General features: G+C 36.7%; 1 protein-coding gene across 5 annotated transcripts in view; it reads right to left on the reverse strand.

The window, feature by feature from the left end:
- The window catches only part of LOC127794970 (valine--tRNA ligase, chloroplastic/mitochondrial 2), a 55,661-nt gene that overhangs the window by 21,381 nt on the left and 16,280 nt on the right, over positions 1 to 18,000 (reverse strand). For all 5 annotated transcript variants that reach the window (XM_052326317.1, XM_052326316.1, XM_052326318.1 and 2 more), the window contains 6 exons: positions 16,393 to 16,468; positions 14,412 to 14,495; positions 2,907 to 3,055; positions 2,695 to 2,812; positions 2,469 to 2,585; positions 1,788 to 2,008 (listed from right to left, as the gene is read on the reverse strand). In XM_052326317.1, coding sequence (XP_052182277.1) covers positions 1,788 to 2,008; positions 2,469 to 2,585; positions 2,695 to 2,812; positions 2,907 to 3,055; positions 14,412 to 14,495; positions 16,393 to 16,468 — 765 coding nt within the window. The remainder of the gene's footprint in view (positions 1 to 1,787; positions 2,009 to 2,468; positions 2,586 to 2,694; positions 2,813 to 2,906; positions 3,056 to 14,411; positions 14,496 to 16,392; positions 16,469 to 18,000) is intronic.

Genomic DNA, 18,000 nt, shown 5'->3' on the forward strand with positions numbered 1-18,000 from the left:
TTTGTTTCATCCACCAACACTATGTCGTTTGCAAATAGCATACACCATGGCACATTTGTCTGAATATCTTTAGTGAGTTCATCCATTACTAGGGCAAATAAGTATGAACTTAGTGCAGAACCTTGATGCAGTCCTATTGTAGTTGTAAATGGTTCAGTATCCCCTCCGCATGTTCTGACCCTTGTCTCTACACCATGATACATGTCCTTAAGAGCTTGTATATAGGCTATTTTGACTCATTTCTTCTCTAAAACCCTCCATAATACTTCTCTAGGGACCCTATCATAGGCCTTTTCTAGATCTATAAACACCATGTGTAGGTCCTTCTGATGATCTCGATACCTTTCCATTAGACGCCTCAGTAAATATATAGCTTTCATTGTTGACCTACCAGGCATGAAACCAAACTGATTTTCTGACACATTTGTTTCCTTTCTGAGCCTCTGCTCTATTACTCTCTCCCAGAGTTTCATGGTATGACTCATTAACTTAATTCCTCTATAATTTTCACAGTTTTGAACATCTCCTTTGTTCTTGTATATAGGAACCAAAGTACTCTTCCTCCACTCATCTGGCATCTTTTTTTATTTAAGGATGGCATTAAATAGTTGCGTTAGTCAGGAGATGCCCTATTCTCCTATGCATTTCCATGCTTCTATTAGTATATTATCTGGTCCCACTGCCTTATGATTTTTCATCTTTTTTAATACTTGCCTTATTTCATTTGAACTTATGCGTCGATAGAATGTGTAGCTCACATTCCCTTCGGAGTTATTAAGATGTCCCAACCTAACTCTTGTGTCACCACCATAAATCACCTGCCTTAATTCTATGGGCTTATCCTAATTACAAAATAAAACACAAACATATAATAATCACAATTATACTAATAATTCTAACACCCATAAATCACCTTTAGGTAGCACTACTGAGGGATGGCTCATGGTGTTACAATATTGATAGTAATACATATGAATATGTTATTAACATGGATATTGTATTAGTTTAATATTAACAATATGTATTAAAATAATCACGATATTAATGCGATACCCTTTAATATCAATGAAATAACATATTCTTTACATGTGATTGCAATATTACATAACATATGTAATATTTTATGTTAAGCATTATGTCAATATATACTATTAATTATACAACAACAAACCAAAACCTTAATCCCACTAAGTGGGGGCGGTTGTATGAATTCTAACTCACAAATCATCTCCGTATGAGACCACTAGTAATTATGATGATGATGATAACAGCAACGGGGGAGGCAACGACAACAACAACAACAACAATTATTGTTATTACTTTATAATATAATATATATTATAAATAAGTTAAGTCTAAGGCTATTTTGTCAATGTGATAGTCTAGTGAAGTCCCAATTCTCAGACTACCTATTCCACCCCTTGCCTATAGCATTGTCTCACAAGTTTTCTTTTTTTGGGGGGGGAGGAGGGGGGGGGGGGGGGGGGGGGTGTTGGGAGAGTGGGGCCAAGGGCTGGGAGGCAAATAGTTTGACACATTTTAGCCACCAAATGTGGGATGAGGTTGGATTATTAGTCTAGTCCAACTTAGTCCCATGATGCACCCTAAAAATTCAAATTCCAGCTTTATTTCAAATCCAATAGGAGGGCAATCAAGTTATCAATTTGTGAGTCGAGAAATATCCATAGATAGGAAAATGTAACCTAGCTAATCTCTTTAGAAGCTCATATATATATATATATAAGTTGAAGTACATGGATGGGCTAATGGGGTTTGTATTCATCAACCTTGAGAACCAAGTGTCAAGAACATCTGGATCTTGATATATCTCAACATTTTGTCCATACTTCTCACGAGCTTTCTGAAGAGCTTCTTCAGCCCTTCTAGCAACTATATATTCTTCTTCACAGTCTTTTCCTTCAATGTACCAGACTGGTATACGGTGTCCCCACCACAGTTGTCTGCTTATGCACCAGTCTTTGATATTTGATAGCCAATGATTGTAAATCTGTAGTCAAAACCAAAACATAAATGCTTCCTGGAGCAGTAAGCAATCAATGCAAGTACAAAGGAATTAGGTAGAACAGACAACTAAAGGTAGCTAGAAAAAATTTTCCCCCAAGAGGTAACTTAATATGCAGCCAAAAAGCCGATGGGTTGTCCCCAGTGGACAAAGTAGATAGATATGATTATGATGCACGGCATAATAGTGTCATGTTAACACTTCAAGATGACAAAATTCATATTACCATTGATGTGGTGTGAAGAAGAATGAAAAGAAAATCAAAAGATTGCAAGACAGTAAAGAAAAAGGAAAAGATGGCAATTCTGCAGTTCTAAGTCACTGAAAGTCTGACGCTAACAACATGGCAAAAATAAGAAGATAACAGGAAAAGATACCAAAAGGAAATTATAAGATTTAGTAAATAAGCTGCAGGAACATATATGCACTCATGCATGTGTCATACCTTCTCAAATCTTTCGGGCATAATAGTTAATTCTCCTCTCTCAACAGCTTTAAGGGCCTTGTCAGCTAGGGGCTCCATGGTTACGAACCATTGCTTACTAACTAGTGGCTCTATTATCTGATAAGAGAAATATTAGGTATTAACCAAACTCAGTTGTACATGTTTACTTTAGAATACTTATTAGCTTAAACTGAAAAGGGCAATATGAATAGCAACAGAAACCTACTTCACCACCACGCTGTGATCTGGGAACCCGTAAAATGTGTGGTTCCTTTTTGACAGCTAAGCCTGTCTCCTCAAGTTCTTTCCATAGCCTTTTTCGTGCCTCAAAGCGATCAAGGCCACTGATTTTATGAAGGCACATATATTAGGTAAAATACAGAAGTTAATCCCCAATCAATGTCAAAAAGGTCTAATAACACCATTCAACCACATTACCAATACAATCCAGCAACTTCATTAAGTGTACCATCCTTATTCATCACATTAAGTATAGGAAGACCAAGTTTCCGAGCAAGAAGGTAGTCATTGTGATCATGCCCAGGACTTATCTTCAACACACCAGTTCCAAAGTCTTTATCAACATACTGCAAATTAGCAAAACATTACATTCAGAATCAGGCTATTTGTCAGGTGACTGGCAATAGCTTCGAGGTATTACCACTTGGAAAGAAGCAGGGAATAAGGTGGAAAAAAGAAAATAGAAGCAACATCAAACAACAGTTTCAGAAAATTACTGCATACTAATAAGGATCCAAGGGGAAAGTGTTAATTGATACACCTTCCAGACACAAATGAGAATCCATTAGTGTATGCAATTTCTAAGCATTTATTTCTAAGCATTTAGACAAATAAACAGTACAGATCCCCACCACAGTTGATCTCAACTATGCATGTGGAAAAAGCTACTTGCTGAGACACTCATCCATTCTTTTCTTCCACTTCTTTTTTACACATACAAGGGTTACAATATGAAGGCAAGATTTGTCTACATGTCAGTATCTGTCAAAAGGATGAAAAAATAATCTCCAATCTCATTTCTTTAAGGCTAAAGCAGCAGCTAATATATACACACACACGCCTGTCATAATAGGCAACATTCCTAAGTCTAATTAGGAATTTTCCTAATTAGATGATTTCTAGATTACATTAGGAAATATATACAAAAGGAAAGGAATATACAATTGAATATTAACAAAGCAATCAAGCAAATAAGGAAAGAGCACCTAAGGAAATCAATCACACTGATTGTGCATAATATTAGTGTGCACTAAATTAGGAAAGAAGAACAAATAGGAAAGAAGTAGCCGTCCGCCAACTCCCCCTCAAACTGGTGAGAGTAGGTCATACATTTCCAACTTGCTCAAGAGTTTGTGAAACACTTGGCTTGAGAATCCTTTGGTCAAAATGTCGGCCAGCTATTCTCCTGTAGGGACAAATGGAGTACATATCATACCACTTTCAAGCTTTTCTTTGATAAAATGTCGGTCTATTTCCACATGTTTGGTCCGGTCATGTTGAACCGGGTTATGGGCAATGCTAATTGCAGACTTATTGTCACAATAAAGCCGCATAGGAGTTGTCCACTTAACCTGCAGATCATTCAACACGATTTTAAACCACAATAGCTCACAAACACCTAGAGCCATAGCTCTAAACTCAACCTCAGCACTTGATCTTACAACCACATTTTGTTTTTTACTTCTCCAAGTGATAAGATTCCCTCCTAAGAATATGCAATAACCGAAAGTGAATCTTCTATCCACAAGAGACCCAGTATAATCTACATCAGTGTAGGCTACCAAAGTTAAGGTTTCCTACTTCTTAAACAAAATTCCTTTACCTAGTATGCCCTTTAGATAGTGAAGGATCCTTTGTACTGCCTTTACATGACTCTCCCTAGGATCATGCATGAATTGGCTGGCCACACTTACGGCATAGGCAATGTCTGTCCTAGTATCTGACAAATACATAAGCCTCCCGACCAGCCTTTGATAAGAGCCCTTGTCAACTGTACCCGTGTCAAGATCTGCCCCAATCCTATGGTTTTGTTCAGTAGGAGTATCAATAGTCCTTCCTCCAAGTAAGTCGGTTTCTTTCAATAGGTCAAGTACATATTTGTGGGAAGTACTTTAATTTTCCCAGCTCCTTGATTTCAAACTCCTTTGCCAAACACACTCTTAACCGATCCATCCCTTCTAGGTTGCTTCCAATTACAATAATGTAATCAACATACACAAGAAGCACTATTATTATACCTATAACTGAGTGATGGATAAACAAGGTGTGGTCACCTTGACTTTGCTTGAAGCCTAACTCGAGCATGACTTTGGTAAATCTCCCAAACCAGGCCCTAAGTGACTGCTTCAGTTCATAAGGGGCCTTTTTCAATCTACATACAACATTTTTTCCTTCAATTTGTAGCCCAAACCCAGAGGGAACCTCCATATATATCTCTTCCTCTAACTCCCCATGTAGGAAGGCATTTTTTACATCAAATTGATGTAATGACCATTCGTAGTGAGCTGCTAAGGACAATAGAATCCTGACAGTATTCATTTTTACTACAGGGGCAAAAGTTTCTAAGTAGTCCACCCCATAGGTTTGGGTATACCGCTTAGCCACCAACCTAGCCTTATACCTCTCTAAAGGCCCATCAAATTAGTACTTGGCTGTGAATACCCATTTGCATCCTACTGGCCGCTTTCATTTTGGCAAATCAACCAACTCCCAGGTTTGATTGTTAAAAGTTGTCTAGAGTATAGGATAAGAAGATCAGTGAAAGTAGTGCATTTTTAGGGCCAATGAAAAATTAAATAGAAGTTTATATTCCAATCTGTAATTAGTTATAGTTTGGGGGTTAAACTGTAATTATCTAAAAGTCTTCATTAGAATATTCGCCCACTATTATAAATAGAGGGCATGGGGTGTGTGTGAATTAGATTTCACTCTCATTCTCTATGTTCGAATGCAGTGTGTGAGAGGAAAGGCTTGTGTCCAAGAAGTTCTTTGTAATCTCCAAGAAGATTGTATTCAGGTGGGATAGAGAGGAAAGAGCAATCATGCTCTTGTACTGATCGGTTTTTGAATAAAATAAAGGCTGCTCTCGGGGTGATTTCAAGGCTGGTTGTAGGGTTGCTTTCAAGCAATCCGAACCAGGATAAACTATTGTCTCTTGTTTGTGGTTTGATCTTTTCTATTTTTCTTTCATTTAAATTCTGTTCTTGTTTTCTGTTTATTATTTCTGTTGTATTGGAATGATTTCGGGTGAGGAGTTGAGAGAATTGGCATTAGGAAACATTGATTGAATTGTTAAAAGAGCTCCTAATCATAACACTGATTTTTCTCAAGAGCTGTCATCACCACTTTCATGGCATCCTTCCGATTCTCATTACTTAAAGCTTCAGACAGATATAGGTATGGCATCAAGGCTGGTTAAGAAGGCTTTATGTTTAGGAGATAAATGAGAATAGGTCATAAACAAATGGAGAGGATGCTTGGTACAATTCCAGGTTCCTTTTCTATAGGCAATAGGGATATCTAGGCCATTAAACTCAGTTTTAGATTGAGAGTCAATACCTGAGTTAGAATCTGTCATGGCTGGATTAGAAGGCTGCACTTGTTGAGCTGGTTCATCATTAGAATTCCAAGATTCAGAACTCAGTTTCGGTGATTTAGCATGTGTAGGTTGAGTATTTGGAGTCTTTCTTCTTAAATAAACCTTTAATGGACAAGGAGGAGACTGATGTTGTTCTCCATGTATCATTTCTAGTGACCTGTGAGGAATATCCAGAGAGGAAGCAGGAGAATGATTTGAGGAAGAGACAAATCCCTATTTTCCTCTTCTAAGAAACCAGTCTCCCCTTGAGGATAAGAATCACCGAAATAGGATTTTTCTTCCATAAACTTACATCCGGTAAGATAAAAAAACGTTTAGATGGAGGGAATACAGTTTCTACTGCTACAGAGTCATCCATTAGTTCGACTCTTCAACAAACAACAACTTCAGTTGCCGTAGTACCTACTAACACCCTGTCAATGGACAATTACACCTTGCAAATCACGCAACATAGGTTGAATAGAATAAACTTCAAAGAGTGGTTTCAATCCATCACCTTGGTGATTAAAGGCAAGGGAAAATATGACTGTCTCACCGGGGCTATTCCAACTCCACCAAAAGATTCTGGAGAGTATCAACGATGGGAGGTAGAGAACTCAATTTTGATGGCTTGGCCTATCAACTCGATGGAGCCCAAAGTAGGCCAACCCTATCTGTTCTACAAGACTGCAAAAGAGGTATGGGATGCAGTCCAAGAAATTTACTCTGATCTAGAAAACATGGCTCAGTGTTTAGAGATTAGAGCAGCAATTAGGACTACCAAGTAGGGTAGTTTTGGAGTTACGGAATATTATAATAATCTAATGGAATTATGGCAAGAGATGGATCTATTTTATGATCCAAGTTGGGAGTGTGTGATTGACAGCCGGAAATACAACAAGATGCTAATTTTTTATTTCCTCCAAGGGCTTAATCCAGATTTGGATGAAGTGAGAGAAAGACTCCTAGGTACCAAGCCATTACCATCCCTCAGAGAGGTATTTGCGGAGGTTAGACGGGAGGAAAGCAAAAAGAAGGTCATGCTTCCAGCCACAGAGCCAAATTCAGAGTCTGCTCTTGTTGCTACCAAGAAAGAGGACAATCCGAAGGACAAACAGTAGTGTGATCACTGTAACTAACCCTACCATACAAAGAACACATGTTGGAAGTTACACAGGAAGCTACCAAACTGGAAACCCATATCTAAGAGAGAAAAAGAGAAACTAGCTTATGCAGCAGCCAGTATCCCCACCGATGAAAAAGGTATAGGTATGGGTTTAACAACTGACCATATTGAATTTTTACATAAATTGTTGAATGGCTCTCACATTGCAAAGGAATCAGATGATTTAGTAGCACCTATGGCACAAAAAGGTAACCAACCTCTTTCCTTCACTGCTAGGAGGATGAATAGAAGTTATTAGGTGGTAGATATCGAGGCATCTGACCACATGACCGGATCTATTGTCATATCTGAGAAATTTCAAATTAGAGACAAGGATTTAACTATATTGATGGCAGATGGTATAGTATCCTTAGTCAAGGGAAAAGAGAGTGTTTGTGTTCTGGTTTACAACTCAAATCCGTGTTATATGTGCCTAACCTAAAATGCAATTTATTATTTGTGAGCAAGCTAACAAGGGATATGGATTGTATTGTATCTTTCAAGACCAATCCACGAGGAAGATGATTGGTAGTGTTGAGGAGAAGCATGAACTTTATTGGCTATCCAATAACAAGGCTTTCCCTAGTCAATTTCCTCCTTGGTTTTCTCTTACTGTTAGTTCAAATTCTGAAATTTTGTTATGGCATAAACATCTTGGTCATCCTAGTTTTTCATATTTGAAACACTTGTATCCAAATTTATTTATCAATAAAGAGAAGTTGGTACTTAAGTGTGATCATTGTATTCTTGCCAAACAAACTAATAGTACTCATCAACCGAACCCATACACTCCTAAACCTTTCCACTTGCTCTATAATGATATTTGGAGACCAGCTAGAGTTCCAAACTTGAATGGTGCTAGATGGTTTGTAACCTTCATTGACGACCACACAAAAGTGTGTTGAGTATACCTAATGAAATAAAAATCTGAGGTATGTATAATTTTTCAGAACTTTCATCAACTCATTCTAAACATTTTTTAGTCCTCTATTTGTATCCTTAGGACTGACAATGGCTGGGAATATTTTTCTTACCCATTCACTCAATACCTTACTACCAATGGAATCTTTCATCAAAGTACTTACCCCTATACACCTCAACAAAATGGGATAGCTGAGAGGAAAAACCGACATTTGCTTGAGGTAGCTAGATCTCTCATGTTTACTAGTTCTACTCCTAACATGTATTGGGGGGAAGCAGTCCTAACAGCATCTTATTTTATCAATAGGTTGCCTTCCAAGGTTCTAAATTACCAAACTCCATTGCACAACCTCATGTCTATCTTTCCCCATGTTCGAATTCTCAACACTCTCTCTCCTAAAGTGTTCAGGTGTGGTATACGTCTATCAAACCAACCCTAATCGTCATAAACTATAACCTAGGGCAATCAAGTGCATATTTATTAGGTATTCTCCTACCCAAAAAGGATATAAGTGTTTTTGCTCTACATCACAAAAATTCTTTGTTTCTTGTGATGTAAGCTTTGTTGAAGATGAGTTCTATCACTCAAGTACTCCATTACAAATGGAAGAAAATCATTGGGATCCTACCGTGCCAATGCCTATTACATTACCAATTTCTTCTCCTCCTCCCAATGATAATCCTATTCAAACAACTGCAGCTGATCATTCACAGCCAACACCATTTGAACCTAACAATCTTAATTCAGCATCTCCTTAAGATCCTCAACCCTCAATAGAACCAAGGGTAAGTAACTGATACAGGGGAAGATCTGTGCCTAGAAAAGCCAATAAAAGTTTACTCAAGACAAGCTAAACATCCAACTCCTCAACTTAGCCAACCATTAGAATCAAGGGGAGGTCTAACAAATGAGGAGGAAAACACTACAACCAATGGAGATTTGAACATCTCGATTGCGCTTAGAAAAGGGTCGTGTGTTAAGCATCCAATATCAAACTTCTTTACATATTCTAGGTTATCCCCTCAATTCAAGGCATTCACTACCACTATGGATGAAGTCACTATACCTCAAAATATTCAGGAAGCATTAAATAACCCTAAGTGGAAGGAGGCAGTGATGGAAGAAATGCGGGCACTAAACAGTAATCAAACTTGGGATATTGTAGATTTCCCAAAGAACAAGAAGATTATAGGGTGCAAATGGGTGTTTACGATCAAATGCAAATCAAATGGAGGTATAGACCGATATAAAGCCAGGTTAGTTGCCCAAGGATTCTCTCAAACCTATGGGAAAAGCTATGAGGAAACTTTTGCTTCGGTAGCAAAGTTAAATTCTATAAGAATGTTGTTATCCATTACTGTAAATCTAGATTGGGAATTGTTCCAATTCAATATTAAAAATGCATTCCTAAATGGGGAGTTAGAAGAAGAGGTATACATGAGGATTCCACCCGGATTTGAGAAAGAAGAGAGAAGTGGCAAGGTATGCAAATTACATAGGTCTCTCTATGGGTTAAAACAATCTCCAAGGGCATGGTTTAAGAAATTCAGCTCTACTCTCACTAAATTTAGTTACAAACAAGGTGAGGCTGATCATACTCTATTTACTAGACATGCTACTAACGAAAAAAGATGCATCTTAACCGTGTACGTAGACGATATAATTTGATGCGGTCACCAATCAAGACCCGGCCCAAAGCCAACCCGACCACGTCGGAACAATATTTTAATACTTCTTAAGTTTTAGAATTCTACTTGGTTTAGGATTCTACTTTATGTTATTTTAATACTTCTTAAGTTTTTAGAATTTTACTTGATTTAGGATTCAATTTCATGTTTCTACTTGATTTAGGATTCTACTTCATGTTGGATTAGGATTTATTTCTATTAGGATTCTAGTTGGATTTTGTTTTCCAAATATTAGATGGATTTAGATTAGCCAAATACTATAAATATGCCTAGGATCTAGAGTTTGTAATCAAGTTTTTCTTAATCAAATTTCAGCAACCTATTTGGGTTTTCTTAGCAAAACAGTCTTGTTTTTGCGTCTTCTTGAAAGCCAAGCTTCGGCCATTGAAGTTTGCTCTTTCAAGGGTTTATTTTGGTGTGTTTTCTTCACACTCGCGCTACACGCTGCGTCATAATTGTTACAAGAGATGACACTCATGAAATTGCAGCTTTAAAACAGAAGTTAAAAGAGGAGTTTGAAGTCAAGGAATTGGGCACAATGAAGTATTTCCTTAGAATGGAAGTGGCTAGAAGCAAACAAGGTATAGTAATCTCTCAACGAAAATATATTCTTGATCTATTAAAAGAAACTAGAATGTTGGGATGTAAACCAAGATATACTCCTTTAGAAAGAAATTGGAAATATGTGAAAAATGATGGTGACCCACTGGTTGATAAAGAGAGGTATCAACGGCTAGTTGGGAGGCTGATTTATCTCTCTCTAACTCGTCCAGATATAGCCTATGCAGTGAGCATCGTGAGCTAATTTATGCATACTCCCACTCAACAACATTTGGTTGTTGTATACCATATTTTGAGATACTTGAAAGGAACACTAGGTAAGGGACTCTTGTTTCAAAAGAATAGTGAAAGAGGGGCTGAAGGTTTTTCCGATGCAGATTGGGAAGAATCAGTTATGGATAGTCAGTTAACATCTGGGTTTTGTACAAAATTGTAGGGAAACCTAGTTACATGAAAAAGTAAAAAACAATCGGTGGTAGCAAGAAGCAACACGGAAGCAGAATTTAGGGCAATTGTCCGAAGTATTTGTGAGCTAATTTGGCTAGTAAGACTAATGGAGGAACTACAAATGCCTCTAACCCAACCAACAAAGCTATATAGTGACAGTAAGTCAACTATAAGCAATGTTGACAATCCGGTGCAACATGATAGAATGAAACATGTCAGGATTTATTGGAATTTCATCCAAAGGGAAATTGAAGAAGGAGGTATAAAGCTAATCTATGTTCCTAAGCAGATCAGGTGGTAGATGTGCTTGTCAATACCAAGTTTTGAGAATCTCATTAATAAGCTAGGAATGAGAGATATTTGTTCCTTTGCTTGAGGGAGGGTGTTGGAGAGTCCTAGGCTACTAAGGAATCTCACCGAGAGGAAAGAGAGTGTAATTGCTAAGGAGTCTACACAAGAAACGAAGACATGGGCCCCATAAGTAGTGATAAGGAGGGATTGAAGACCCAAAGAGATAATCTAGATAAGTTCCTAAATTTCAGGAGAAATAATAGGAGTAGGATGTGTTAGTTATCTTATCTTGTGTATCTTAAATTTCTGTTGCATCTTATCTCCTAAATACTAGGATTAGATAGCATAGAATCATGTATAAAGTTAAATCTCTTGATTAATCAAAGTAGGAGTTTGATTTCTCTCAAACTCAGTTTTTGGTCTCGGGTTCCCTGCCTAAGGGACCTTACTTTGTTCAGCAGCCTATTAAATAGATAAGTTGCTCTTAAGGTTGTTTCTCCCCAATATTATTTAGAAACATTATTGTGGAACAGCGATGCCCTTGTGACACCAAGAATATTCCCATTTTTCCTCTCAGCCCATTTTACTGAAGAGTATATACACACAAAGATTCATGAATTATTCCCTTTTGAAGAAAGAAATGAGAAAGGATTAAAATAAAGAACTCCTTAGCATTATCAGTTCTAACCCTCTTAATTTCAGCCTCAAATTGAGTTTTAATCATATTGCAAAAATTGGGAAAAATGGAACATATTTCAGATTGAGCTTTTAGAAGATAAATCCAAACTATTCTTGTACAATCATCCACAAATAACACAAACCATCTAACCCCTAGCCAGATTAGGGATTGGATATGGGTCCCATATATCACAGTGAACAAGATCAAAAGGAAGGGAACTTCTCTTATTAATAACAGGGAATGAAGCCTTTTTTATGTTTAGCAAGTTCACATACATCACATCTCAAATTTCTAACATCAAATCCCTTGAACAAAGAGGGAAGCATAAACTGAAGTACTCTAAAAGATGGATGCCCTAACCGGAGATGATGAAGCCAAATTAGGTCTTTATTAGGTTTAACTAAAAAAGATACAGGAGAGAACTTTCCTTTTCCAAGTTGTCCACTATAGTCTTCAAGATAATAGAGACCATCCTCAACCCTAGCACGCCCAATCATCTTTCCTCAAGTCCTTTTCTTGAAATTCACAAAACAAGGGATAGAAGACAACCCAGCAATTAGTATCCTTGGTTAGCTTTCGGATGGAAATTAAATTGGTGAACAGCTTAAGAACATGTAAAACATCTCTCAAGGTTAGGTAGGGGTTGATCAATATGTCCCCTTGTCCAGCCACTGTTGTTAAAGATCCATCAGCAAGAACAATTTTTCTGGTACTAGGATTGGGTTTATAGGACAAAAAATTGGTTGATAAGGGTGTCATGTGATGCGTAGCACCAGAATCAAGAATCCAAGTTTTCCTAAGAAATAAATCTGAAGCATGAAAGTTAGATGAGTTGGAAGTGATACCTATGAAAGCCAAATTTGAACTACCTATCCTTGGGATTTTTTCAAGAGATCCCAACAAGTTTCTTAATTTTTCAATTTCCTCTTGATTCAGCCCCATTGAATCAGGCTGTTCAGAGGTTTTCTCCTCCTCACTCTGATGGTTGTTGGTTGCAAAAGCTTGGCCTTTGGACTGTACTCCTCTAGCTGGCTTGCCATGAAGCTTCCAGCACTTGTCCACCGTGTGTCTGGGCTTCTTATGGTAGGAGCACCATAAGTTGTCTTTGGTAGATGGTTTCATTGGATCCAAGGGCCTCCTTTCTTCTCAAACCACTCGCTCCTTACCAAGCCCCTTCAAAGTTAGCAATGCTGAACTTTCCATAGAGTTTGGTTCCAACATCACTCTTCTTCTACCTTCTTCTGCTCGGACTATTGAAATGGCTTCATTTAATGATGGCAACTCAGATTTGCCAAGTATTTAGACCCTAACATCATATTCTACATTGAGGCCTACAAGGAAATCATAGGCCCTCTCATTTTCCACAAATTTTTTTTGGATAGCAGCATCCTCACTACACTTCATTTGGATACAATGATAGCGATCCAATTCTTGCCACAAGGTTTGCAAAATACTTGCAAACTTGGTTATAAATCGAGTACATTGTTTAGTGGCTACTACCTTAGTCATAATTTCATAAATTTGGGCAGCATCATTTACCTTAGAATATGTCATCTTCACAGCATCCCAGATTTCCTTGGCCGTGGAAAGGAACATAATTGTGTCATTGATCTCTGGAATCATTGAGTTCCACAGGCAGGACATCACAAGGGAGTCTTCATCGTCCCAAGAAGCGTATGAAGGGTTTCCTTTTTTTGGTCCCGTTCCAAGCAAGTGGTTGATCTTCCCTTTGCCTTTCAAAAAAGTCTTGATTAGCTGTGACCACTTGAGATAATTCTTCTCATTTAACCAGTAGGCAGCTTGAACATTCTGCAACTCGCCACTGGATATAGTCCCTCCATTGGTATTGCTTGTAGCAAAAGCCTTGCTAGAACTTCCGAACTCTAGGGTTTCAGACATGACTCAAGTTGAATGAAGGAGATTGGATCAATAGAAGACAAATTAGGGCACGATTTTTGGTTTCAAACGCTAGGAGATCGAACCTGGCTCTGATACCATGTCAAAAGGATGAAAAAATAATCCCCAATCTCATTTCTTTAAGGCTAAAGTAGCAGCCGATATATACACATACACGCCTATCATAATAGGCAACATTCATAAGTCTAATTAGGAATTTTCCTAATTAAATGATTTCTAGATTACATTAGGAAATATATACAAAAGGAAAGGAATATACAATTGAATATTAACAAAGCAATCAAGCAAATAAGGAAAGAGCACCTAAGGAAATCAAACACACTGATTGTGCATAATATCAGTGTGCACTAAATTAGGAAAGAAGAACAAATAGGAAAAAAGTAGCCGTCTGGCAACAGTATCTATACCAATTAAAATGAAAAAACTACAGATGAAAACCAATATTGTGATTTACTTTAAAGCTATCATGAAAACTCGACTAAGATATTTTTAAGCCTCATTTACTTCATCCATAGCAACATTTCAGCATATGATAGGCCAACCAATAAAATTGTTGGAACATAAAACCCAATTTTCTATATAAATTTGGTTTGCAGCAAAGCAGCACTTTCTGACAACTAAGAAAATTATTAAAAGAGAGAGAGAGAGAGAGAGATGGCAACTTGAGGCTATTACCTTATCAGATATGATAGGGACATGGCGACCAAATGTCATTGGTACAATAGCCTGCCTTCCAATATACATAGAGTAACGTTCATCCTGCATAGCAGTATTCATAAATTCATTTTTAAAAAAGATGAAGTCTTATTTAGCAAAAATAATAATAATAAATTTAAAAAAGAGCAGCGCTACTTGTGCAAGTGCTGGGAACAAAATAAAAGAGAGCTGGGGAAAATGAAGTGATACTTCTATAATCTATTCAGGCAAAGAGAAGACTGAGGCTCTTCAAATGAAAGCACATACTAACTAAAGCAACATCTACCTAGAAATTAGGTTCGAAGCCCAGAAACTACACATGCTTATCCAAAGAAACTTGCTAGTCAATTTTTTCAACATCATCTCTGCTGGGATTAAGGATAAGGATGGAACATCTGAAAGTTCTTGCTATGGAGATTGAACATCATGATACCAACATCATTTAATTAATGCAAATGTCTTATTGTAATTACTTTGAACACTATAAGAGAGTTCTGACTTCTAACAAAGAGGAAAACAAGTCCATCAAGTTACGTATTATTATTATTGATGGGATACACATTAAATCTTTTGAAAAGATCGTTTGATTCTTATTTTTTCTCAATACAGTTTAATTTTTAACCAGATCATTCAGAAGGAATATCCTCATTAGTCCATACTATTAGGCACTGGCATGGGTACTAGAAGAAAGCGGAAACAAAGTTAACAGAATGCATCATCATGTAGCATAAACATGAATGTAACACAAGGAGGTGCTGACCTTACATGCCCTAAAAAGTAGGAATTAATATGGCAAGGATATGATTACACATTAATATGTTTAATATATTTTCTGCACATCTTACACCAGAAACAAAATTGATTCTGCTAAAAATTGTAAACCTAGAAGATAAAGCTCCAAAAATATTGTACAAATGCAAATTCCAACTCTTATCCTAAGTACATTTTTTTCCATTTCTGATTAAGTTGTTTTCTATCCAATTATCAAATTCCACTCTCCACTCTAAATCAGGCAAGTTTTCACATTGTCTAGGTCTTGGAGTAGTTGGTGTTCCACTTTGCAATACATAAACAGCTTCCCCTGGAAGTGTCCATACTACTTTTATGCATTGCACCCCACTTTGTTAGCACACACCCAGGTGTGTGAGACTTGATGCAGCCTATATAAAGAATTCAATGCCTAAAATCTTTGTTGTACAACAACTGCAATGTGAGAAATGAAATCGTCCGAACATTTATCAAATCATTTTTTTGGCTAACACATCTTGTGGTTATTATATGATATATGGTCATCCTTAACGAGTTGTTGTGACCATATCTGACTTCATACAAATCTACATGATTATTACGGTACAACATGGTGGAAATAATTTTATCTAATTGTCTAGACAAATTTCCCCTTCAAGTTCATAAATGTTCACTTTTCCCAACATTTGCGCTAATATATTGACTGCAGGGCCATTTTTATTTTGCTTAATCAATTCAAGATCCCCTTTATAAAACTTCAACCAAGTTACATGCATTTAAAGATAAAATGGACATAAATCAGATAACCTCTTCCCTGTGGATACATCGAGTGTAAGAAGTTCTCTACACGGACGCAAGAACAAATCTAATGAAATTAACTACTGAAAGTTTAAAACCTTAAAAAGTGTAGAAGAGAAAATACCAATAGGTTAGATTGAACACAAACTGTAACAAATTAAAAGTAAAAAAATGTCTCTAACTAGCATAGAACATAGTCTCATGAAGTATATAGGGGCCGCAGGAGAAGGTAAACCATAGTGACTACTCTAGGACCCAAATGCAAGCAAATAAAAATAAACATTTGCACCATATGATAAAAAGTTCAACAATTTCATATGGAATCTAGCACAAATAATTTGCTTGATAAGCAAGCAAATGAGCATAAACCATAAGGCAAACAGTCTCCAAACTGGTTGGAAGCCAGCAATCCTACCTCTGGGTTCACTGCAACAGCTGTATCACCAAATAAAGTCTCTGGACGAGTTGTTGCAATTGTCAAATAGTCGCTCCTACAAGGAAAATAAAATGCTCATAAATAAATAACAAAATGGTTTAGCCCATTGAATGTTAAGTGTAGACGTCATAATAAATATATATTTATATTTATGTACCTGGATTAAGGTTAAGGGACTATAAGGTTTAAAGTCAGAAACACAGTAAACTACACATTAAAAAATGTAATATGATAGAGAATATTTGTGTAGTTTAGTATTAAAACTAGATACTTTTAAAGTAACTCTTTTAACAATTAGATATCTAACAATATTATACAACACAATATTTTTTTAGTTAATCAAATAAAAGTACATTATCTAAACATGATGGATAACTTTATATTTTTCCTTCCCAAAACTACACCCTCCCCAGATTTTAATTCAAATATATTTTATCTTTTCTCCTTACAGAAAACCTTTACGAAAATAAATATGAAAATTTTCTTGGATCATTAAATCTACCATTTCGGAATAAAAGTATCCCATCAACCATTGCTCAACCTTATCCTTTCTATAACCTCCTTAACAATCCAAAACAAAGTGAGAAACATGATGATAAGACCACTGAATAGGTAAAGATGAACACTGCTTGTGTATTGATCCGAGAACTACAAATTCAATGAAAATGAACGAAAGAAAAAGGGCATTCGAGAGGCCCTGAACTCTCCTTGATTATCTCTCAATTTCTGCCGATCTTTCTCTCTCCTCTTCCTCCTATTTATATGTTGTTCCTATCCCTTTTCTGCTCTCTATAACAGAATCTGGTTGTGCACATGCTGATAGTTACACAAGCACAGCTATATTACTATTCTACCCTTGGTGCACATGCTGATTGTTACACAAGCACATGCTATATTACTATTCTACCCTTGGTGCTTGATGTGTCTCTGGTAGGTCTGATGCACCCCCGCCTATCACATGATAGACAATATATTGCAGTGTCACAAACAATAAAAAAAAATCATACTCCTAAGAAAACATTGTTTAATAGCAAAATATATACTGAACATGAAATAAACATGTTCCATTTTGGTAATTACAAAGTGTCACATTCACTCTTCTTATAGTATATCTTTGTTTGCACATTGTGTTCCTACCGAATATTGCAAAGCATGCAAAAAATGTTTGAACTTTTCAGCCCCACGGATAATGTCAAGTTTTCATCATGAGATGTTCAATAGTTTGGATTATATTGGGGAACATTTGAAATGGGACACATCCATGGGGTACTAGGCACAGTTTTCAAAAGCTCAAGGCAAACACACCTTAGCGCCTTGGTGTGTGCCTTTGACACCTATGGTATTAGGCATATGTCTAAAAGCATTAACAAAATTTCAAATGACACGGGCATTTTAGTATTTTACCTTCTAGAAGTTATTTGCTTAGTTCACAATAACCGTTTGATTCTTAGCCTTTTACTCTTAAGATTATGTGCACTTTTGCCTTCCCCTTAATTCAAAAAGCAAATGTTTCAAACAATATCGCATACATGCAAAGTGAAACTTATATACAGGTCATTAAAGACATGTATCATGGAGTAAAAACAC

Source organism: Diospyros lotus, chromosome 2 (assembly GCF_014633365.1).
Source record: "Diospyros lotus cultivar Yz01 chromosome 2, ASM1463336v1, whole genome shotgun sequence".
Taxonomy (NCBI): Eukaryota; Viridiplantae; Streptophyta; class Magnoliopsida; order Ericales; family Ebenaceae; genus Diospyros; species Diospyros lotus.